The following is a 23,847-nucleotide window of genomic DNA, read 5'->3' on the forward strand; positions in this document are numbered from 1 at the left end:
AAAAATGAATGAATTCGTTCTTTCCTTTCACACACGGAAAGGAAAAAAGAGGGGAGCTTGGGTAACCAGACACTGGGAGCTCCCGAGAAAGGGGGAGCTATGTTTTATTAACGCGCACACACAGATTCCCATACGCAGCTCCGAGCCCCCAGCAGCCCCAGTAAACAACAGGTCCCTGTCAGGTGTGTGTGATGAGGAAGAACTACTTGTGTGGGGATGTGTGTGAAAGTGAAGGTCCCGTCCTTTGTGGCACTGTCGGTCGGGTCAGCGTTTGAGTAGTTTCCTGCACCGTTTGCAGCCGGTGGTTCTGTACCGCTCTGCCTCGTGGACAGAAGGCGTCCACAGATGCGGACAGATGGCTCGTCAGAAGGTGAGGCTGGATGGCCGGCAAGAGTCAGGTTTGATCCCGTGTGAGCGTGACTTCACAGGCATGCAGCAGGGACTAAGGGAATATTTTGCAGCTTTTTTTTTTTTTTTTTTTTGCTTTTTTTTTTGCTTTTTTTTTTTGGGACATCATTACTCGGAGGACTTCGACTGACCCAGCATGGCGTAATTAATCTCTCCCTAACAGATCCTGGCAGCTGGGAGACTGCTGCTGCTGATGCACAGCAGTCTTTGTAGTTGCTTGTTTTTCAAGTGCAGCTGGATGTGTAAATTGTTTAGTTTGTAATAGTTGTAAACACATTTTAAGCATGCTTGAAGTGGTTATTAACATTGTAGTTGCTGCTTTTAAGCTATATTTTGGCATCGAAAGAAGCTTTTTGACAAATGTAGTTGTAAAAAGCGCATCCAGCTGCATCACATTTTGTCGGAAACTACAAATTTGTACAGTTATAAAAACTGCTTTTGGATGCTCAAGGGGAAGAAAGTTAAGGCTGTACAGATTCTACTCTTAAAACTTAGAAGATTAAGGATTAACAACACTTATCTTTGTGTGCTGAGTATGTTTTTTAGATTGCTCACTTCTGGAAAGCATGACATGAATCACTAAAGTTTCCCCTCCTCATTTCTTAAGTTTTGAGCAGATATGTGAATGTATGAGTCAAGGCAGGAGGAATCAGAAATGTTAGCGCCAACATTTGTTAGGTCCTCCTGCTGTTATTTGTGTATTCTAGCTTTATCCTGTGCCTCTTTTTTAATATGCTAAAGCGAAGGATGGGTTTCTTCATACACCACCATAGCTCCTTTCTCCTTCAGGTGTGGAGATATCCTTGAGCGTGGCATTTGAGATTGATTGCAGGATCAAGGGCAGATGAGATGAGGCACAAAACAGAAATGAGAAAAGTTGGACAAACTGACCAGTCAGAGTGCTTTACTCACTGTTTCTGTGTGTTTGGCACGAATGTGCATGTGATGACGTGTGGACCGTATGCATGTAAATCACCTCAGGTCTTTGTGGAGCTGAACGAGCTGACAATGGACAAGAACCAGGAGCTGCAGTGGAAGGAGACGGCCCGTTGGATCAAGTTTGAGGAAGATGTTGAAGAGGAGACGGACCGCTGGGGGAAGCCTCACGTCGCTTCGCTGTCTTTCCGCAGTTTGCTGGAACTCAGAAGGACCATCTCCCACGGTAAAGAGAGAGACTGAGTGTGTTTGTGTAAGCTGTATGCCTGAAAGTCTCCCGTCTGGTTCATAGACGACTGAGCTCAGCTTGCTTGTGTATTTGCAGGTGCGGTGCTGCTGGACCTGGACCAGAAGACCCTGCCTGGCATCGCCCACCAGGTGGTGGAACAGATGATTATTTCTGACCAGATCAAAGCTGAGGACCGGGCCAACGTCCTCAGAGCCCTGCTGCTCAAACACAGGTGATTGGCAGTGCCTCAGTGCTACAAATAAGCTAGCAGAGATTTCATCTTACAGAGGCATTCAGTGCCATTTGAGGTGAACCTGTTCTTGTTAATGATCTGAAAAAATGTGGCACATGCTGTGCACTGCAATGGCGATGATGTCTCAAGGTAGTTAAATGATAAATTGCAAGGTGTGGAAAATGGAGACCGGGTATATGTATGTGCACAAACTAGCTTCAGCTTTTCATGGATTATTCTGCTGCTGTTGGGTATTTCTTTAGACGTGCAGTATCCTGAACATTTAACTTATGGAAAAAAAAAATGGAGGTGGAAATGAGATGACATCAACTTTAAAGTTCCTGAAGGAGTCATAAAAAAACCTTGTGATAATCAGCAATGTTTGCTTTAAGAATGGAAGCTGGTTAAACTGTGTTTTCTTTTCCTCACCGCTACACACTTCCTGCTATTAGATGGCTTCATGCTTGGTCACTACCTCTCCTCCTCCTGTTCAACCTCTCTCTCCCCACCTCTGCCTCCCCTAGTCACCCGAGCGATGAGAAGGAGCACAGTAGCCATTTCCCCAGGAACATCTCCGCAGCCAGCCTCGGCAGTCTGATAGCGCATCACCACAGTGTCAACCACACCAACCAGACCGAGCCGTCAGTGACCGACCCCCTCATGGGCACAGTTCGCGTTACGGGGGACACAGACACGCACATCGACATGGAGAAGAATGAAGTGCAGGTAAGTCCGAGTCTGCAGAGTTTGCAGAATATTACAGGGATCTTTGTCGTCCTTATTTACACTTCTTGTGTTGTTTCCAGCAGAGAGAGCCGAGCATCGGACCTGGCATGCATCGGTCCAAGTCCAAACATGAACTGAAGCTGCTGGAGAAGATTCCTGAAAATGCCGAGGCTACAGTGGTCCTCGTGGGTAAGTTACTCATCTGTCCATGAACTTCTCTTACAGCATCAGCAGTTGTGGCACACAGGTACATCTTAGGCCCCTGAAGGTTCTCATCTATATCACATAATATGGCATCACATTGCCTAGCAACCATCAATCAACGGGCTAAGATTACCCATTTATAGGTTTTTATGCACCTACAACACTTTTATAAAAGCATGGTATAAATTTAATGTCATGATTGTAACATCTAATTTATACCCAGAAAAACTTGAATTATATATGAAATCATCATGTTCCCCAGCAACCACCTAGCAACAGACTAAAATCACAGGCCAGGTAATGCTGTACCACTAGTTTTTTTTTTTTTTTTTTTTTTTTTTTTTTTTAACTACAGTTAGTCTAAAAACCGGTTACTACTTACAAAACTTTGCCTTTGGTTGCATGTAGCGCTTTCTGCACACTGACCATCATGTCCTGTGGTTTCCCAGGCAGCGTGGACTTCCTGGAGCAGCCCACCATGGCGTTTGTGCGGCTGCAGGAAGCGGTGGAGCTGGAGTCCGTCCTGGAAGTGCCAGTGCCGGTCAGATTTCTCTTTGTTTTGCTGGGACCCGCCACTACGAGCATGGACTACCACCAGATAGGACGCTCCATCTCCACCCTCATGTCTGATAAGGTGAGTGGTGGTGCTGATTTAGACAAGGGGTGTCAAAAATAAGCCCCTGGAGCCAGGATCGGCCCAGCAAAGGCTCTAATCCGGACCACTGGTCAACTTTGGAAAATGTGAAGGAGGACATAGAAGAATTTTACATTTATATGAAATAAAATAACACCTGTAGGTTTCTGTTGGCACCAATGATGTTGGGTAAATTGGTTTATTTCTGCCATCATCTTTCAGCAATTCCACGAGGCGGCCTACCTGGCAGATGACAGGCAGGACCTGCTGAACGCCATCAACAGCTTCTTGGACTGTAGCATCGTGCTGCCACCTTCAGAGGTGGGAGGTGATGAACTGCTGCGGTCTGTCGCCCGCTTTCAGAGGGAGATGCTGCGGAAGAGGGAGGAACTCGAGGTCAAACTAATGGCCAAAGAGCCTAAAAGCCTTGAAGAAAAAGGTAAGTGTTTCCGTTTCAATTAGGAATTTCACTCGGATTTGATTTTAGGTGCCTTCTTGTGGGTTTTAACGTAAAGCTCTGTCGTCACTCAGAGGCACTCCTCAAACCTTCGAAAAAGTCAGACGACCCCTTAGAGCGTACTGGACGGCCTTTTGGTGGGCTGATACGAGACGTGCAGCGGCGTTACCCAAAGTATGTCAGCGACTTCAAGGATGCCCTGAACAGCCAGTGCATGGCCGCAGTTATCTTCATCTACTTCGCTGCCCTCTCTCCGGCCATAACATTTGGAGGTCTGCTGGGTGAGTCTGTGTGAGGGAATTGAGAGCGTATTCACACCTCATATCGCAAATCCTCTCCATGTTTTGGTAATAGTGGCCTCTTGATTAACCTTTTAACCCCGGGTCTGCCTCCAGGTGAGAAGACAAACGGCCTGATCGGTGTCTCTGAGCTGATTGTGTCAACATCAGTGCAGGGGGTGGTCTTCTGTCTGCTCGGGGCTCAGCCACTGCTGGTTGTGGGGTTCTCTGGACCTCTGCTGGTCTTTGAAGAAGCCTTTTACAGTGTAAGTTGCATTAAAAAAACATATGAAGTTAATTTCAAAAATGTTAAAAATGCTGGTGACTTACTAAATAGGCAAAAAAAATGTGCTTAATGTCTCTGTGCTCACAGTTCTGCACATCAAACGACATAGAGTACCTGACGGGCCGCGTCTGGATCGGCTTTTGGCTCATCATCATCGTGGTCACCATGGTGGCCTTCGAAGGCAGCTTCCTGGTGCGCTTCGTCTCCCGCTTCACCCAGGAAATCTTCTCCTTCCTCATCTCCCTCATCTTCATCTGCGAGACCTTCATCAAGCTTGTCAGGGTACACATGAGACGTGAAAAGCTCCTGATTAGAAAAAGTTTTTGTTGGCACGCTGTGTGTTTGCGCCGCTGACGCTAAGCAGAGCAGACTAATCTCTGGACAGGGTTCAGAAGTCGGGGTCGAAATGAGAGTGTTTTTCTAACAAGCACACCTGAAATCTTTTCTGATTGATGGAGCCTGAATCCTAAATGGATTTAGAGTTTTAATTATGGTCCAGACTTATGATTTTTGGAAGATCTGCTATTTTTAGAGTTTTATGGCACGGACTTAAAAGGCATTTTGCTACGAGCTAATCTCATTTCAAAGAAAGAGTGGTTGCGATACCTGTTAATCCGTCTAAGAAAAGTAATCACAGCGTGTTTGCGTGAGCACCTTTTTATAATATGAAACTCTGTGTGCAGATTTTCAAGGAGCACCCGCTGAAACGCTGTTCCCTCAACAACGGCACCGATGCAGACGACTTGGCGGAAAACATCACCCTAATGATGAAAAACAGCAGCCAGCCGGCGACTGTGAAGGTCAGCGGGGAACCGAACACGGCGCTGCTCTCTTTGGTTCTCATGGCGGGGACGTTTTTTATCGCTTTCTACCTGCGCAAATTCAAGAACAGCGCTTTCTTCCCTGGAAGGGTGAGGAGCTGAAATCTGTAATTAAGATCTGCAGCAAATATTTGATCTTGTTTGATGTGACACATTTAGCAGTCTTCTTTAAACCGTGCCGTCTGTGGTGTTTAGATACGCAGGATTATTGGAGACTTTGGGGTGCCGATCGCCATTCTCATCATGGTTCTGGTGGATTACTCCATAGAAGACACATACACACAGGTGAGACTCAGTGGACTGTGCAGTGTGTTTATCATGCAAAATATTGGAAAAATAAGGAACCTCCTTATCTCAGAGGTTGATGGGAGTTTGTCTCGTGTCTTCCTTACAGAAACTGAGTGTCCCCAGTGGATTTTCAGTGACGAATTCCGACAAGCGCGGCTGGTTCATCAGTCCGCTTGGATCAAATGGGGAATTCCCTATCTGGATGATGTTTGCCTGCTGCTTGCCCGCTCTGCTGGTTTTCATCCTTATCTTCATGGAGACTCAGATCACCACGTGAGTTTTGCTGGAGCCGCATCACACAGGCAGATGTTTGAAGAGTTGGTGTACATTTATACGCTGCTCAAAAACTCCTTAAGGAACACTTTTTATTTTTTTCCCCTGTGGACACTATCAAGTCAAAGTCCTGGGATATTGATCTGGTCAGTGTAGTAGCAGAGGAGGTTGTTAATCGGTTTCGTGTTTTACAAACGACATTGGGGGGGCGTGGTAGGTGCACTGCAGGATGTAAGGAAATTAACAACACGACATTAAAGTGCAAAAACAGGAATAGGGACGGGGACCCCAAACACGAGGAATGGTTTTACAGGTGGAGGCACCTGACGTTTTTTATTCATAGGTTTTGTAAACTGACGTCATTCGTAAATCAAATAAATAAAATCTGTTACGTTTTTAAAAGTACAAAAGACCTGTACAGAATAATCCAAATGTGGGGTCAAACAAGTTTAGTAGAGAACTATTTGTAACTTTTTACTAAGAAAGGAAGAAATGCACCTGGTCATTATTTATTTCCTAACTGATATTCCTTTATTTTTTTCCATTATTTTCTACATTTTTACCATAACTGAAATGGTCAAGTAAACTACAGCAACAAAACATCAGCCGAGTTCTTTAGTGACCAACATTTTGTTGAATCGGGAGATTCTCTGGAAGTTTTGTGTATTTTAGTCGTGATGTACAGTACCGTGCACAAGTTTAAACTTTTAACCACTGCTCATTTATTTGTTTTTCTTCCAAGGAGCCAGAATTTCTTATCATTTATTCGTCTTGACCAAAATTTCTGGACCAGTTTTGTTGGACATTGGCTGCTTTTACCACTCATGTCCAGTCCACTCCATGTACCTGACCATTTTCAGAGGAATATTTTGTTTGTTTATTTAAATTGCTCAGCACTGACCTCATGAGTCATTCAAGCATAAAATAAACTCCTTACTCAAAAGGGATGAACTACTGTTGTGTCTACACATAACCAACAATTTAGCAAAGAGCCAGTTTGAAATGATATCTTTAGGGATTTTGTTACTAGCAGCCTGTCACAAAAACACACAATTAGTTCTGATTCCTTTAGTTGAATATATGAAACTAACAGGGTCATCTGCAAAAAAACTATTAGTCAAATTGACATGGTGTGCAGTGTGTCCTTAAAAAAGTTGAGGACAAAAGGAGTAAGTTTACCCAGAGTGAAGAATAAAGGTGGTCGTACCAAAGATTGAATTTTCCAGCTATTTCCCAGTTTCAACCCATCAGATGTTTAAGCTGTTTTCTAAACGATGTGTTTAGTGTTTTAGCTTCTGTAACGCATCAAAATGCAGATAAACAAGCACACACACACAAAAAAAATGCCGTACCTCATCATATGTGATGAATCTGAAATGTGTTTCTTACGTTTGGCTCTGTCCCGGCTTCCTGCAGGCTGATAGTTAGTAAAAAGGAGCGCATGCTTGTCAAAGGTTCTGGTTTCCATCTGGACCTGCTTCTGATCGTGGTGCTGGGCGGCACCTCAGCTCTGTTCGGCCTGCCGTGGATGGCCGCTGCGACCGTTCGCTCGGTGACCCACGTCAACGCCCTCACCGTCATGAGTAAGGCCGTCGCTCCCGGAGACAAACCTCGCATCCAGGAGGTGAAGGAGCAGCGGGTCACCGGGCTTCTGGTTGCAATCTTAGTTGGTGAGTTCCAGACTTATCATCTTTTCTTTCCTCCCGTGGCTCTGTCCTGTGTGAATTTTCACCCTTTAACGCTCTCCTCCGTTAGGCCTGTCGATCGTGATCGGCGACCTGCTGTGTCAGATCCCCCTCGCCGTGCTCTTCGGGATCTTCCTCTACATGGGAGTGATGTCGCTCAACGGTATCCAGCTAACGGAGCGGATGATGCTTTTGCTCATGCCACCAAAGTATCACCCTGACCACACCTATGTACGCAAGGTGAGAGGAACATGAAAACACACATTTACAGCCAAAGTAAAGGACGTGAGGATGGAGATGCTCTGCTGTAGCAGCAACAAACAGAAAAAGAAGTTTCAGGATTTTTGCGGTCTGTCACAAAAAAGATGTTTTGCACACTTAAAAACGCCGGAGTTCCCTCAGAGCGGTTTCCAGCTAGGGGAGACTTTATCTATGTTAACCCACACAACCTCTAAACATTTATTTAAACCCCTAAAATAGTTTGCAAAGGTTATACGTATCTACATTTGGGAATTTTTTGAGCGCTCCCTGCAGAAACTGTTGTCCTTGTCGGATATGTGAGCGACCTCTCTATCCTTCAGGTCCGCACGCTGCGCATGCATCTCTTCACCTGCATCCAGCTGGTGTGTTTGGTGGTGCTGTGGGCCATTATGTCGACGGCGGCGTCTCTGGCTTTCCCCTTTGTCCTCATCCTCACCGTCCCCGTCAAGATGTTTGTGCTGCGACGGGTCTTCACTGTCAGAGAGATGGCATGCGTAAGTTAACCACAGGGGGGCGCAGTGCCCTGCTTTACGCTGACACACACTGTAGAGGTAAAAAAGGAAACATAATTTAAATGTTATGGAACTGATGAAATCGATAACATTAGGCTTGATGTTGATCAAAAGACATCAGATCACAATTTTCAAAAAATAAACAAATTGTTTTAACAGTCGGAGTCACAACTGTTCGAGTGGTTCAGGTTACTGAATGTGACTTCTTGTCCTTCTTTTAGCTGGATGCTGACGACGCAGAGCCAAAGTTTGACGAGCGCGAGTGTCACGACGAGTACTCGGAGATGCAAATGCCGGTGTGATCCACAGCGAGCCCTCTCATCGTCAAATCGCGCCGAAAATCTGTCAGTTATCACCAGTTAGAGTTCTGGGACGGCGTCCTTCAAGCGATGTCCCTCTTCATCATCATCATCAAGACATTGAAATGCAGTATGTCAAAGGTTGCTTTGGCTTTTAACTTTTCACTATTTAAGAAGCTTTTCTGCTGCTTTAATAACAGTTTGTGTCTCAAATAATGGAAAAGCAGCTGGAAACTCTTCGCTTAGTTTATTTGTTTTTATTTTAAACATTTCAGGGGACAAGAGATACCGAATCAAATGACTTTATCTCGAGCTCGAGTTAAACATGTTAACAGTAGATAGACGTGTACGATTGATTGATTTTTAGCCCTGAAAGTTGCTCTGATTCACATTGAATATGTGGAAGATATACGGGATACATTCCTTTATGCTTTATGAGTTATTGCTATTCACATTCTTTTCTTCACATTTTAAGATCACCAAGCGCCTTACGAAGGAAATATAAAGGTATTAAGATTTTTTTTTTCTTTATTTTGTCTTATTTTAGACAGCTGATCACTTTACACGAAAGCTTGTAGCACTTTTAACATAACAAAATCTGAACAATGACTGTATTTTATGTAATCAGTGTTGCTTTAGTTTGCTTCTTAAATGATCTGTGAGTGATTTTTAGCCTACTTTAACTATTTGTTGTTTTTGTGCAGAAAATGCAGCATTTTAAATGTTTATATTTCACCTGTGGTGAGTGAAGATCACCAGCAGGGGGAGATCTTGTGGGACTGTTATGACGTTCCATAAGAAAAAAGAAAACTACAAAAAAATGCAATTTCTCTCTAAACTAATGCCATCATATCACATTTCTCATCGTGCAAACACTTTTTTTTAAAACGGAAAATGACACTGTGGCTTATTAAGTGTACTTTAAAATGTCTCCACACACACATATATATATACACACACACCCGTACACGTGTAGGGCACTAATGTAGTTTGTTCTGAGGTCTCATTTCTCGTGTGGTCGGTTAACGGTGGTTTCTTTGTGCCAAATGTCTCGTGTAAATAGTTTTGTGGTCAGAAAAATAAGCTGCACTTCAGTCACGTTAGATCTCCTCTAACTTGAAGGATTTTCAGCCTAATTTAAAATATTTTCACAGCAGGACATTCCTCGTTTTTAATGTCACTCGCGATTGTGTCAGCCTGGTCGACAAAATTTCCAAACAACCTGTTTAGACAATCTCATGGATTGGTTAAAGCTTTGACTGTGTCAAATAGTTTAAATATTCAGCCCCTGTTACTCTCACCTACATGTTTCAAGCACTACGTTTCCCTCCAGGCGGGCCAGTTTCACTGTTGCTGTGATCTTGTTGCCTTTTTCATGTCACAGTCGCACAAAATCTGAAGTGCCTGTGGGACCATGAAGTGATTGGTGTCTCCTGTGTTTTAAGGATGGCACACGTTACAGTAGTTTGCACATTTGAGACATGCATAAATCAAAAATCTCTGTTATTTATCTGTTTATAATCTGTGGAGTAATTGCTGCTTTAGAAGCCTTAATCGGGTTACGTCACACAATATTTTTTTTCTTCTGTACACACACGCTCAGCTGCAGCACGCCCACGGCAGTGAAGGCGATATTTATGAGAGGTTGGATTTGAGTGTCAGTTTTGTGTCTGCTTCTTGTGCCTGTGATTGGAGTGAAGGCAGTCTGTGTATGTCAAAGTATGCTGATGATTAAAAGTATGTGGATTCATTTCAAAGCAATAAAGTCTTCAGGCTATTGCTGATGTTCCCGTGTACAATAATGGTTCAAATATTGATGATGAATAAAAGTTCTTTTCTATCGTTTGAGTCTGTTTGGCTGTCTTTATGTAAAACACCTTGGAGGAAGGAGAAAAGGTAGATGCACAGAAGACATATTTAGTCCCAACTGCACATACAAGGAACTGGGCTCTATGATTGTCACCTATCACGTCTTGGTGCTGCTCTCCTTTCCACTGCTTTTCCAATGAAAGGTAGAGGAAGTCCCAGAGCAGCCATACCACCAAACAGAAATTATACAGGTGGAAGCAATCTTCTCTTAATGATCTGGTATTTGACTAAAAAAAGTTGTAAAATTAACATCCAAGAGTTTTTAAAATAGCAAAAAAAGAGAGTTTGGCAGGACAAATATGATGGTTTCAATGAATGTGCAAACAAACATCAAGACTGAGTCTGCAAGAACACAATCTGACTCACATATTGGTCTATGATATGCTGTGAAGCATGAAGAAAGCATGAGTGTGTGTGCATGCATTCAATTTACTATTACATGGACGGTACATTCAAGAGTGTGGACAGGTGCACGGGTCTCACTCCTAATGCTGGCCACATATTAAAAGTGAGGGACCAGCAATGTGTGTGAGCAGAGGGCTCAGAGGACCAAGAAACTTTCTGATTCTCAGCAATAAAATCTGTAAAACCTGGAACCTGAAGGGAAGCCAGTGAGCAAAAAGTGTGAAGTGATATGAAAGTATTCCTGAAGCTTTAGTTTTAGTTTAAGGTCACAGGTGCAGGTTTTTTATGTGCTGGTAGTGCAGCGTTAGCAAAACTGAAGAGGTTTGTTCGTGTCTGTAAAAAAACAAAAAACAAAAAACCCAACGAGGCACAAACAGGCAATAATGGAAGACTACCTGAAAATAGAGAAAATCGGAGAAGGTACATATGGGGTTGTGTATAAAGGTAAGCAAAAGGCAACGGGGCAAATTGTGGCTATGAAGAAGATCCGACTGTAGAGTGAGGAGGAGGGCGTTCCCAGCACAGCTGTCAGAGAGGTTTCTCTGCTCCAGGAGCTGAAACATCCCAATGTTGTACGACTCCTAGACGTCCTAATGCAAGAATCTCGTCTCTACCTCATCTTCGAGTTCCTGTCCATGGACCTGAAGAAATACTTGGACTCCATCCCCTCTGGCCAGTACATGGACTCTATGTTGGTCAAGAGCTACCTTTACCAGATTTTGGAGGGCATCTACTTCTGTCACTGTCGCCGAGTGCTCCATCGTGACCTGAAACCACAGAATCTGCTTATTGACAACCTGTGTCAACATACCCGAATAACATGATTAGTTCATAACCAGGCCCCCTGGAGAGGTTTAAGACGTTTTGAGGAGGTAATTTAGTCAGCTGTGCTGGATCGAGGACAAATCTAAAACCTGTAGGACACTGGCCCTCGAGGCCAGGAGTTGCCCACCTGTGGTCTAGGTGTTTTCCAGCTCAGGGCTTGTTGAGCGGACAGTATGACGCTTAAGAAAACAGTACAGCCTTTTAGCACATCTGATTCATGGCAGCTGACTTCATTTGCTGTGCAAAAACGTTTCTACCCTCATAGAGCACTTGACAGGTGGCTAAGGGGTTGAGCAGATCATCTGCTAGCTGGAAGTTGGAAGTTTGGTCCCAGTCTGCATAATTCTTAGTGGGCAAGATGCTAAACCCCACTTTGCTTTCCAATGCGTTCAGCATGAATGTGTGTGAATGTTAAACAGAATGCATTGTAGAAATATGTGATGTATGAATGAGACATGACATATAAAACACTTTGAGTGCTCAAGTATAGTAGAAAAGCCCTGTTTACCATAGTAACTTGGGACAGGCTGAGTTGTATTTGTAACTGAACTGATTGGAGCCTGAAAGGGGGTGTACATGTAGGAACAGGTGTTTGTGATATTTAGAAACTTGAAGTGAAGACAGGAGTTAAATATTTAAGGGGAGAAACGAAAAGCAGTGTTAGTGAGTGACAGATGAAGGAGTCGGATACATTACAACAGGGGCATCAAGCTCTTTGTACTGTAGTTCATAGGGCAGATACAGCTCCACTTAGAGCGACCAGGTCCCAACAAAATAGATGTGCTTAGTTTTTTTTTGTGTGGGACACATCACCAATTTGAATTTAAGTTATTGCTTAACCGTCAGAGGCCTCTACAGACACACTGTAGTTTGGACAGGACACAGAGGATATGTGAGTACATACTGCTGATTCATTTTCTCAGTGATAGTTTCATCATATTCAGAAAATCTGCTAAGCTTGTATGTTTTTGGTGAGCTGTATGACACCAGAGATGTGGGACGGAGGAGGAAGAATAAAGATGCGATGCAGTCCCACTTAAAGAGGGACGTCGCCCTACCACAAGACTTACAGATGATTAATGTAAAATGCCCAAAATCAGACCCGTGATGTGTTTTTAAATCCTTTATATTACATATTTATGAATGTTACACTGCTTCACATTTACATGGATGGACATTTACTCAGCTGTTCCATCCATCCATCTTTTCTCTTCCACTTATCCAATTCAGGGTCGTGTGTGTGTCTATTAATGGATAGTTTGCTTTAATAAAAAAATCTCTAGCTTAGATGATGATAAACTGAATTTGTATCATGTGTTTACAAACAAACAATGGAAAGTTTAGAATCTTTTGTAAGACATATTTTCAAATTATAACCAGTAACAAAAAATAAACATGTATAATAAAAAGTAATAGTCTCCTCTTTCATAAGCCCACCAGAGGTTGCCACACACTGGTTCAGCTTTTACTCGTGACGGTCTGTAAACATGGACGACAGTGGCTGCATATGGAGGTTTATTTCCTTTATTTACACTGATGTTAAGGGCTTTGTGTTTATAATATGATCCAGAATATTCGAGCACGTTTAGTGGAAAGAGACAAATTATACTTGCACATAATTTTTCATTTTGGATACAGAAATAACAAAGCATGGAAAAGCTGGATCTTTTCTTCCTGAGTCATTTTAATTGGTTACTGTCCAAAATAATAAATCACTGGGTTAAAGTGAGTAAACCTGCGTCTTTAACTAAAACTTTAACCACCAGGGGGCAACATTTTATCAGTTGAGTGATCCCCGTTTAACTTTGTCATCTTTTCTTTTTTTTTTTTTCCTAAAAATGTGTTGAAAGCTTACACAGGCCCACTGCATCATCTAGTGGTACAAATGGAAATTGCATGAAATCGCAGCCCAGGCCTCGTTTAACTTTAATTAGGTTCTTTACAATATAATGCACAAATCTGACTTTAAGCTCTCAAAACTATGGTGAACCTATTAACTAGTAAAATTCCTTTATATGGTCACTGAGTCATACAAAACAGCTGTGGCTGCCATGAGACAAATATCTGTTTTTGAATTTGCATCAATTCACATCTTTGCATATGGAGGTTTTGCAGGCATGTGACCCCTAACCATGTGACATTAACCTATTTGCCATTTTGGATGCGTTACAATCATGGTGACAATGTCAGGCCTAAGTCACATAGGCCTAACGACCAGTCTGCACTATGGTCTAAATGTCTAACCCCCTGATTGGTCGGTAAAAATTTCCTTGCAGTTTAATGCGATCGCCCATTGTTTCAATGGAAGATGATGACTTGTCTATGCTGAAGAATAATTATTATGCACATAGGTGTTTTAACATGAAAACACAGTGGATAGTTACAACAACATATGGTTAGAAAGGCTGGGACTGAATACCTGTCCACTGGGTTGCAGAGGTAGAAGAATCAGGCTTTGACACAGACAGCATCTCTTCTGTCTTCACTCATGAGCTCATCGGCTACCAAAGGCAAGCAGCTAGAATGAGGAGTGAAATGGTGCAATGATGATAACATGGAGCAGAATCTGCAGGGAAAGTTTCCAGGTTTGAATCTGGCCATCTTCAAGCAGTTTATCAGCGAGCAGGATATTTTTACACATTTAGTATTTTTAAATGTTATTCTCTGCTTTTTATTTGTATGGTTCTTAAAGTATCTGTTTTCAATTAATTTCAGTTCCTGACTTGATCTGAAATTTTAATAGACAGGGACTGAAGATGAGCTTTTTTTTTTTACCTGTTATGTGAGGAAATTAAAACACTCATTTCCACAGACTGTATATAAAGGATGGATGTATGCTTGCTGGTCTGAAATTGGTATCTAATGCAAAAGTACCTAAAACCTACATTCTTTTTAATTGCAACTGGGGGGGGTGACTGCTATGGTGCCATAAAGACTTTGACTGGTTTTTAAAAATGGCTGTTTGGATCCACTGAGCTCAATCCGGTCGTTAAGTGATGACGTGACGAATCCTACTTCCGGGCCTAAAGTAGTCTGCGTTTAATATGGCTTTTGTGTTGTTAACATGTTTAATGTTATGTATTTTCTTCTATTTAATCTCAAAAAGCTCCTAAAACAGTCAGTGATCACTGTTGACCTCCCTCGGCTTTTATTACCGCTAATCATTTATTTAAGCTCAGTTTTTAAAACCTTAGGATGTAACTACAGCCCAGCCCATGCAGCAGTATATGAATGACTAACCTCGTATTGTGGATGGATTATCTCAGTTGTTCTCCTGGCTGAAGTTTGGTCCTTTTACAGCATCCTGCCATGCGATTACATTTGTTCCTGACCACCGAGAACACTCACGTTAACTTTTATCGGGTGGAAAAAAAGTTTATATTATGCTAACATAGCTGTGTCGCTAGCGGTCACGTAGCACATCATTATATACCAGCTAGCCAAACTTCAGTAATCCTACAAACGTCACTGCTGTTTAGTTTTCTTCTTGAACCCTGTGGAGCACCAATAGATTTCCCTTCAGTAAAATAATGTAAATCAGTTTAATAATAATGGATTGGATTTATATAGTGCTTTTCAAGGCACCCAAAGCGCTTTACAATACCACTATTCATTCACACACTGGTGGAGGCAAGCTACAGTTGTAGCCACAGCTGCCCTGGGGCAGACTGACAGAAGCGAGGCTGCCATATCGCGCCATTGGCCCCTCTGGCTAACACCAGTAGGCGGTAGGGTAAAGTGTCTTGCCCAAGGACACAACGACCAGGACAGAGAGCCCAGGGATCGAACCGGCGACCTTCCGGTTACAGATGCGCTTCCCAACCCCCTGAGTCGCCCGTTTAGTATATGTTCTCTTTGTTACTTTATCAATCCAACTTTATTTTGTGATTTTCTACATGAAATTCAGTACTACTTTATTATCATTGTGCTGATAGAAAACTAAAACTACTTTTTAAATGTCAAAAATCTTTCTGATAAAAGAAAGAAGTTGGGAGGATGCAGACATCTACTCTGGATCAACACTGAGGCATAATCAAAACAGAAACGCCTGTTTTTCTCCCTTGTAAGGGCAGGGTGTTCTTCTGTCTTTGAGTAAACAGTACAGAAGGGGGTGGTCTGTTGCTCTTTCCACATCACCCTCACTCTTATGGCCACAAGGAGAACGATGGCTGCTCTGTTGGTTTGGCTGTTCAGCGTCGGAGCTTTCTTCTTGTCCTCGAATGCACAGGAACTCCCTGAAACGTACAGGAAAGGAGTAGATCTGGCCTTAGCGAAGCTGCACTCTCTCTCTGGAATCCAAGATCATTATGTCTTCTTAAGAAGTGTCTCAAAGTCGGACTATGAGGTACTGAACAGCAAATCCAGTTTTATTGCTCAATTTTTTATCATTTATTTTGTAAGACCTGGTTATTAGTTAATGGTTTATGGTGTATTTGGATTAAAATCATCAGGAAATGTGCTATAAGCAATAAAGAATATGATGCTTTCATGAACTAAAACTCATCTGGGTTGCTTTGCTTCTTTCTTCTCAGATGGGTTTTGATGTAAGCTTCTTCTATCACCACTTCTACCTTAAACCCACCACTTGTGAAAAAGGGACCACTGACTCCTCAGCGTGTGAGCCTAGAAACGACAGAGTGAGTTTTCGGCGAGTTACTCGGCTCAGGACTGTGGAATGTGAGGATAATGGCCTGCCCTAACTTGTCTATGCTGTTTTGCTCTTGTGCATTCATGCAGCCGCTGATGGACTGTGCAGTCTGCTACAAAATGCACAGAGGAGAAATCGAACCAGAGCCCAAACCGTATATTCACTGCCTCCGTAAACCGGCCATCACACAAGTCAGTATCTCCTGCTTTACCTTTAATACAGTCTCTCCCAAAGTTCTAACTGTGGCCTGTCATAAGTGATGAAACCGCACTGCAATGATAAACATGTTTATCTTTACTTGGTTATGAATGGCAGGCAATGACAGCAGGCAGACTGGAGCACTGCAATAAACTGGGATACAGCAGCGGGTCAACAGTTCTTCTGGGATCAACAGGCAAAGAGTGAAAGTTTTGTTAGAAAACATGCAGCATTTAGTGTCTTTGCTTCTGAAAATATCTAAAAAACTACAATCAGACAGGTAAATTCTTGTCAGTCTGCACTTAACCTTTCTGTAGTTTGGTAGATGTACGTATGATGTTTGCATCTTGTCTTTTGGAATGTTATTAAACTATTATTATATATTTTATTATTCACTCTGAGAGGCATTCATCATGTGAAGAACATATTTCATTCAAATGCAACCTTCCTAGCTCCCTTGCTAAGTAAATGTATGCATTCTTTTTATATTCTAATAAACTTTGAATCCAAATCTTTTATCTGCTTTACTTCTGTCTGATTATTTTTTAACTCTCTGAAAATGGGGGGACTGTGTATAAAAATGGCTCTAATTCATAAACAGGTAATATAAAACTTTTATTAGAGCCTCTGAATTAAAGCTAGAAGTCTGTCCTTTGATCACATCTTACTTTTATTATTTTTAAAACCCACTGTGGTGGTAACAACAGGCAAAACTATAAATATAAATAAATGCATAAATAAAATATTCTATGTCAGAACATGCGAGTGACGATTATTTCACTTTTTTCCACTCTATTGATCTGATGACATGTATTTAATCTTCTGAACTGTCATTATTCTTGATGTTAAAGTTTTGCATTTAAAACAGAGGATATTGGCAAGTTATTAAACCAGTACTTCTCAATCTTTTTAGCCCACGAGCCTTTGAAAGGTCCCTCAGTGGGGCCTCTTGTCACACGGTGTCATTTGTGGTCCAGAAAAGTTACTGGATAAAAGCAATCTAATCCCCATAAAATGTTTACAAACGTTTGTTACTTCTCTCCTTTACTATATTATTATGAAGCCTCTTTGGGAACTCTGATCTATGAAGTATATAAAACTGGCTCGGCTACAACAGTGTAATACCTGTGCATTTACTTTTTCTTTGGTTTAAGTAGAATGAAATGAGTTTTCTTTGCTGTGATAATTTGCTGCAATGTGTGTGACTAACAAATGTTTATGAGTTGTGGTTTCATTGAAATGAAGTTGTTACGTAAGCATCCCCAGGTGTTATGTAACCCCATCCCTGCAGAAAATGTTTCTGCTCCTAGAGCATAACAGCTGAAGATGGTCGTCTTTAGATGTACCGTTAGATTGTCAATGAGCTAATCCACAGCTTTAATCACACTTTAGATCGTATTCTGGATAAGTTAGCTATTGTAAGAACAAATTCCTATTATGACATTGAGCATGTTTTCCATCTGAAAGTTTTAGTCTGTGGCCTCCTGGGTATTACAGGAAACTGGGGGATATAAACAGTGAGTGCAGCTGGTCTGTTGTTGATAGGTATGTTTAGTTTCACTTGTCATTCCTAAAGCCATAAAAGGGCTTGTTTTGAACGCGGGTCTTTATTCTCCAAGCTGCCCTGCTCTCCTCCCAGACTCAGAGAAACATGGCTGCCGGCTTGCTGCTTTTGGTTTGTGCAGTTGCTGTGCTGTACTCCACCAAAGCTCAGGATTCTTACAATGGGCTGCCTGAAATCTACAAGAAAGGAGTGGATCTGGCAATAAAACAGCTCAGCACCCACGATAAGGTCCAAAACCATTATCGCTTTTTGAGAACTGTGGAGAAGTTAGAACAGGAGGTAAGCATCATTTAGATTTGGCTGTCGACTCTTTTGAAAACTCTTGACCAGAATCAGGGTTATCAGTGTTTTTGCTTAACGTTCTGTATAAAAACATCAGTATCAGATCTGTAATAGGGTGAGATAGCCTTGCTGATTGCACCAACAGTCTTCTAAAGCTCTGCTGAAGAACATAAATGTTTCTAGCTAAAACTTAAAAGGCAACATTGAATTATGTTAATAAAGAGAAAAATACTTTAAATTCTGCTTTCAGTGCTTTCAGCCGCAGTTCTCTGTGGCTCCGGAGAATTCAGGTTCAAACTTGTTTTCCCATCTCTGTTGGATTATGTGAACTTTGAAACTTAAAACATTCACAAGCATTTAGATTTATGTGCAGAAAAACAAAACAGTTACAGTCTGCTCAAAAAAATTAAAGGTACACTTTGAAAATGCAACAAATCTGAATGGGGAAAAAATCATGTTGGAATTTTAGACTGATATCAGGGGTATGAGTGGTGTACATGTGGCTGCATGTGCAAGGTAAGATGCAGCGTGCTTTGGGGGGCAAATAGACTAAAGATTGTACAGATGTGAGGCTGAGAGAGTGAGGCAGATAACTGAACTGCAGCAGATTTTATCCCCGGCTCCCCAGATCTGCTGATGACTTCAGCTGAGTATTGTTGCCAAGAAGACAGTGATGTTTGCTACGTATCTACAGACACTCATAATTACGCAGGGGCTCATACAGTAAACATGTATCTGTTTATCTGTTGATGCACGCCAAGGGGCACAGCTGCAGTGGATTTAGTAAGCCGGAAACATACTAGAGCTCAAGTGTTTCCTTCTTGCTTGTTTACCACTTTCTCAGACTGTTTTTGCAATTTGGCCCTTAATTGTTGCCTTCCTGTACATGACCTCTGCACCACAGTGCTTTGCGTGAGCTGACTACTACAGAAAAATCAGCGATGAAACCTGCTAGGTTTTAGTCCATTTTGCAATTGCACCTCATAAAATTTACCTTTATTTCTTTCAGGATGTATTTCGTGTGAAATACTTGTTCCATCACGTTCACCTGAAACCCACCAAGTGTCCGAAAGGAACAACTGAGACTGACCCTCAGAGATGCCCCTTCAGGAATGATCGAGTGAGCGAATGCTAACATTAAAAAAAAAAAAAAGTAGTTTATTGCCTATCAGAACTAAAGCTCTTTATGTTGTCATTGCTCCACAGCCTCTGATGGATTGTGCAATTTGCTTCAAAGCATTTGAAGACCAGATAAATAATGAACCCAATCCATATGTTCACTGTATCCAGAGACCGAGACTCACAGAGGTAATTTTACTCATGTGTTTAAAAAAATACTTTTTTTTCTTACATTTTATACGTTTTGCTGCATAAACCTTTTTTTTTTTTTTTTTTGCTGTTGATGGCTCAAAAACCTAGATTAGATCTGGATGGTCTGTGGTGTCTGTTTAGTTTTCCGAGTGTGAATAATCACCAGACATATTTTTGTGTTCTATCTTGATTCAGGAGATGAAGCAAGCCAGGCTGCAGCACTACAGAGAGATGATCTACCACACGGGCTCTCCTACACTTTTGTCTCGTACTAGCGGCTAATACGATCCTAATTGCAGCACAAATATATCCACAAAACTATAAAGGCAATCTTTAATTACCTTAGTTAAGAGGTTGCATGTATACTCATCTGTAGTGTCACTTTTTTAGTATTCACTTACTAACTTGTGATAAACACGTGAAAGGAGGCTTCTTTCCTTTTAAACTAAATGTATTCCATGTGTTACATGAAATAAAAAGAGTAAAACAGCTGTGTGTGTGCAATAAGTCACCCCTCTTTTGCATTACCCAACAACAATGCATGACTGTGTTGTTTATATTTGTTAGAAATTCAGATTCTTTACAGGCCAAATTTTATTTTCAAACAAGCGACAAGAAAGATAATTGCAGCAAAAGTAATTGCTGCAAATGTGCTTCAGCAGAATATTAAGCAAAGGCTGAGAGTACATAAGGTACATATTAGTACATACATTCACAAAAATTTACATGCAAACTTTTTTCACTTTGTCATTTTTTTGTGTGGAATTTTGAAGTGGAAAATGTGTTCAATCCATTCTGGAATAACGCTGTAAAATGTGGAACAAGTGACGCACTGTGAATGTTTTCTGGATGCACTATACATGGATCAACATTTGTTAAGTGTTCATAAGGCCTATGTTTGACTCTGAAATCTTCACGAGTTTTCATTTCATGGAAATAAAATATTTAAATGACCATCCCATTTGCTTTCCTGGCCCAAATACAACTGTTTTTTTGGTGCAGGTGACAACAAAGAGCCATCTAATGAAGTCAAAACAAAAAATTTTGCACTAATTACTGCTAAACTTTATATCCTGTCCTGGTGCCAAAAGCTTGTCACCACATGTTGGGCTTGTTTCCAGGATCTGGATTAGTGAACCAGGACTTAATTGTAATAATGCATTAGGATGTAGTCTAACTTCTCATTTGACAACCGTGGTCTTCTGTGATATTACCCACTGAGTGTGTTTTAATCTCCTATAATAGAACTTGGTTTGCACTCAGTGCTTGGTTTTCCCTGCTCTTCTCACGCATTTGGAGAAATATGGCTGCTGGCTTGCTGTTTTTGGTTTGTGCTGCTGCTGTGCTGTATTCTGCTGAAGCTTGGCAGCCTTACAATGGGCTGCCTGAAATCTACAAAAAAGGAGTCAATCTGGTACGGCAAGAGCTCACCACTCATTCTAAGATCCGACACCGTTATCAGTTTTTGAAAAGTGTGGACAAGTTAGAAACTGAGGTAAGCATCTTTTTGGTTTGGATGTTTGCTCTTTCACCAACTCTTCCTCTTTTTCTTTTATTTTCTAATGAAACCTGTAGCTGCCTCACTGATGGGGTGTGATAACCTTACCGACTGTGTCAACAGTCTCCTAAAGGTCTGCATAAGAACAGAAACAGCTAAAATTTAAAAGACAAATGTTAAATCCTAATGTTAAAGAGAGAGAAAAACACTTGAAATGTTGGTTTCAGGTAACACCGATTTGACGCGCTTTTCCTCTCTCTCTTCCTCTCTCCTTTTTTTTTGCCAAATAGCAGCTGTACAGAAAAAGGTTTGATAAAACTGAAACTGTTGACAGTTTATGTTTAGATAATGAGGTGCAAAGACTGGAGTACTATTTAACAGACTGATGTTTCCACACAGCTGTTCATTAGAATCAAAACTGATGCGTATTTGGTGAAAACTTGCAGGATTTCACATTTCTTCCTGCAGATAATGAATGAGTTGCACAGCCACGACAGCATAATTAGACATTAAAGTTAAGAATAGCCAAAGGTGGCAAAAGTAGAGACATTCTTTACTTAAGTAAAAATACAGAAAAAAATACTCCAGTAAAAGATTAAATACTGAATCAACTTCTTTACTAAAGTAAAAGTGAAAAGGTCCAGGCTCCGAAATGCACTCAAAGTAAGAAAGTAAATATCTATTTTCTGTTGCCTCATCATAGAGGGTGAATTTGACTCTACATCTAAACAGGAAAATGAGTACAATAAGGGGTTAAAGTGGGATTCAGCAAGTGGGGGAAACCTAAAACTGGCTGTAGGGGCTCAGTGTGAGGAAAACAATCACAACTCACAATAATTTTTTAGTGTACAGACTGTGATCAGCTGACCTGCTGCTCTTTGTGGATTTACACAGCTGAGTTCAACAAGATATAAGCTTCATGAGCTATGTTGGCTGACTGCCATTTCCTACTTTAATACTGTTACTGTAGTATACTATATATTGTCTTTATACTATAGACAGTATTCAGTTGTTATTAAGGTGGAATTAAATGAATTAGTCTCTGAATCATTCGATGTAGCCGGACACTGACCATGAGCATCACAGCCTCTGTGCACCGGTCGAAATCACTGCTCTCTATTTTTAGTTCACCACAGTGATATATTTTGGAATTTGGCCCTTGACTGTTTGTCTTCCTCTGCGTGATCTCTGCACATGAAGATTCATTTGGACTTTTATTCTGCCTCCTGGCATCCTGCACTTGGGTCCTCTTTCCAGAAACGGTCTCATATTTTAGGAGGTGGAGCCATATGGAGGCCACAGCCCCTGCAGATTAAAGTGTGACCACCACAAACAACCAACAGTTTTTTTCTGGCAGATTTCTTTGTGGAACTTTTTCTCTGTGGTTGCATGAATTTGAATGTGTTTACCTTATAAAAACATTTCATTAATTTAAGCATTAATGTAAGCATGCATCCATTCTCTGGGTTGGACTCCTTTTTGCCTTCAGATGTGCTTTAAAACTTCATGGCATAGATTCAACAAGTTGCTTGAAACATTCCTCAGAGATAGTGGTCCGTATTGCAGTGGTGCGTCGACCACAAAATCCCAGTACACGAGTAGTTTCTTAAATAGACCAGCCTGTCTGGCACCAACAATCATGCCATGTTCAGTGTCGCTTAATTCCCCTGTCTTCTTTCTGATGCTCAATTTGAACTTTAGCGGGTTTGCTTGACCATGTCTACCTGCCCAAATCCATTGACTTGCTGCTTTTCTTTCAGAGTGGATTTGACGGGAAATACATCTACCACCACTTTCTCCTGAAACCCACCATTGCTCCACAGCTTCTGATGGATTGTGTTATTTGCTACAGAGCAATAGCAAACCAGATAAAAGGCAAACCCGAGCCATATGTTCATTGCATCCAGAGACAGAGACTCACAGAGGTATTATCACTCAAATGTAAATGTTTAAAAAGTGTCTTACATTTTATCTTCTTCTCCTACATTAATTTCCTAGATATTTGACCTGTTATCAAACAAATGTTGCAATAAGTCAATCTTTTTGTCTCAAACTGCTCTTCTGATGGCCCCCAAACCATTGAGCCTGGTGAAATGGCTTCATCAGTTTGGAATAAAGTTGGATCTCTTTGTTTAGTTTCCTTTGTGTGAATAACCAAATGTGTTTATGTGTTCTTTCTTGATTCAGGAGATGAAGAAAACCAGGTTGGGTCACTACAGAAACATGATCTACCACAGTGGCGCTTCTACACTTTTCGCTTTGACTGCCAACTAAAAATAAATTCCTCATTGCAGCACAAATATATGGTTCTTTTTAGCTGTAAGAAAATACTTTAGTTACTAAGTTACCTTAGTTAAGTGGTTGCTTGCATACTCAACTGTAGTGTCACTTTGATTGCTACTATTTACTTACTAATGATAAATGTGTTGAAGATAATAATAATTGTATGCTTTCTCTACTATACAATGAAAAGAAAATCAGGTGTGTGTGTTATTTACGAGACAGGTGAAGCTAATCTGAACATGAACGAGTGACTATCTAAATAAAACAGGACATAAGACACAGACTGAGACCTAGAGCAAGATGTGAAAATGTGATACAGGGAACAGACATGGAGACACGACTGACACAAAAGAATGAAACACAGAGAGATGATCAGGGGAACAGGAAGTGATAAACACAGGGACCAGGACTTGAGAGGGAAACAAGAAAACAAAA

General features: G+C 41.3%; 1 protein-coding gene and 1 pseudogene across 7 annotated transcripts in view; both read left to right on the top strand.

The window, feature by feature from the left end:
- The window catches only part of slc4a2b (solute carrier family 4 member 2b), a 46,821-nt gene extending 36,450 nt beyond the window's left edge, over nucleotides 1-10,371 (top strand). For 6 of the 7 annotated variants that reach the window (XM_040043977.1, XM_040043980.1, XM_040043979.1 and 3 more), the window contains 16 exons: nucleotides 1,390-1,570; nucleotides 1,670-1,805; nucleotides 2,330-2,531; nucleotides 2,612-2,720; nucleotides 3,185-3,369; nucleotides 3,592-3,808; nucleotides 3,901-4,107; nucleotides 4,222-4,370; nucleotides 4,478-4,672; nucleotides 5,074-5,301; nucleotides 5,407-5,496; nucleotides 5,606-5,772; nucleotides 7,189-7,442; nucleotides 7,528-7,697; nucleotides 8,039-8,212; nucleotides 8,452-10,371. In XM_040043977.1, coding sequence (XP_039899911.1) covers nucleotides 1,390-1,570; nucleotides 1,670-1,805; nucleotides 2,330-2,531; nucleotides 2,612-2,720; nucleotides 3,185-3,369; nucleotides 3,592-3,808; nucleotides 3,901-4,107; nucleotides 4,222-4,370; nucleotides 4,478-4,672; nucleotides 5,074-5,301; nucleotides 5,407-5,496; nucleotides 5,606-5,772; nucleotides 7,189-7,442; nucleotides 7,528-7,697; nucleotides 8,039-8,212; nucleotides 8,452-8,532 — 2,745 coding nt within the window. In that variant the 3' untranslated portion in view covers nucleotides 8,533-10,371. The remainder of the gene's footprint in view (nucleotides 1-1,389; nucleotides 1,571-1,669; nucleotides 1,806-2,329; nucleotides 2,532-2,611; nucleotides 2,721-3,184; nucleotides 3,370-3,591; nucleotides 3,809-3,900; nucleotides 4,108-4,221; nucleotides 4,371-4,477; nucleotides 4,673-5,073; nucleotides 5,302-5,406; nucleotides 5,497-5,605; nucleotides 5,773-7,188; nucleotides 7,443-7,527; nucleotides 7,698-8,038; nucleotides 8,213-8,451) is intronic. The other variant, XM_040043981.1, reaches the window with a different exon arrangement.
- A 128-nt stretch (nucleotides 10,372-10,499) lies between these two features.
- LOC120741223 lies at nucleotides 10,500-13,355 on the top strand (annotated as a pseudogene).
- Nucleotides 13,356-23,847: the final 10,492 nt, after the last annotated feature.

The sequence above is a fragment of the Simochromis diagramma genome, unplaced genomic scaffold (genome assembly GCF_900408965.1).
Source record: "Simochromis diagramma unplaced genomic scaffold, fSimDia1.1 OVJJ01000602.1, whole genome shotgun sequence".
NCBI lineage: Eukaryota > Metazoa > Chordata > Actinopteri > Cichliformes > Cichlidae > Simochromis > Simochromis diagramma.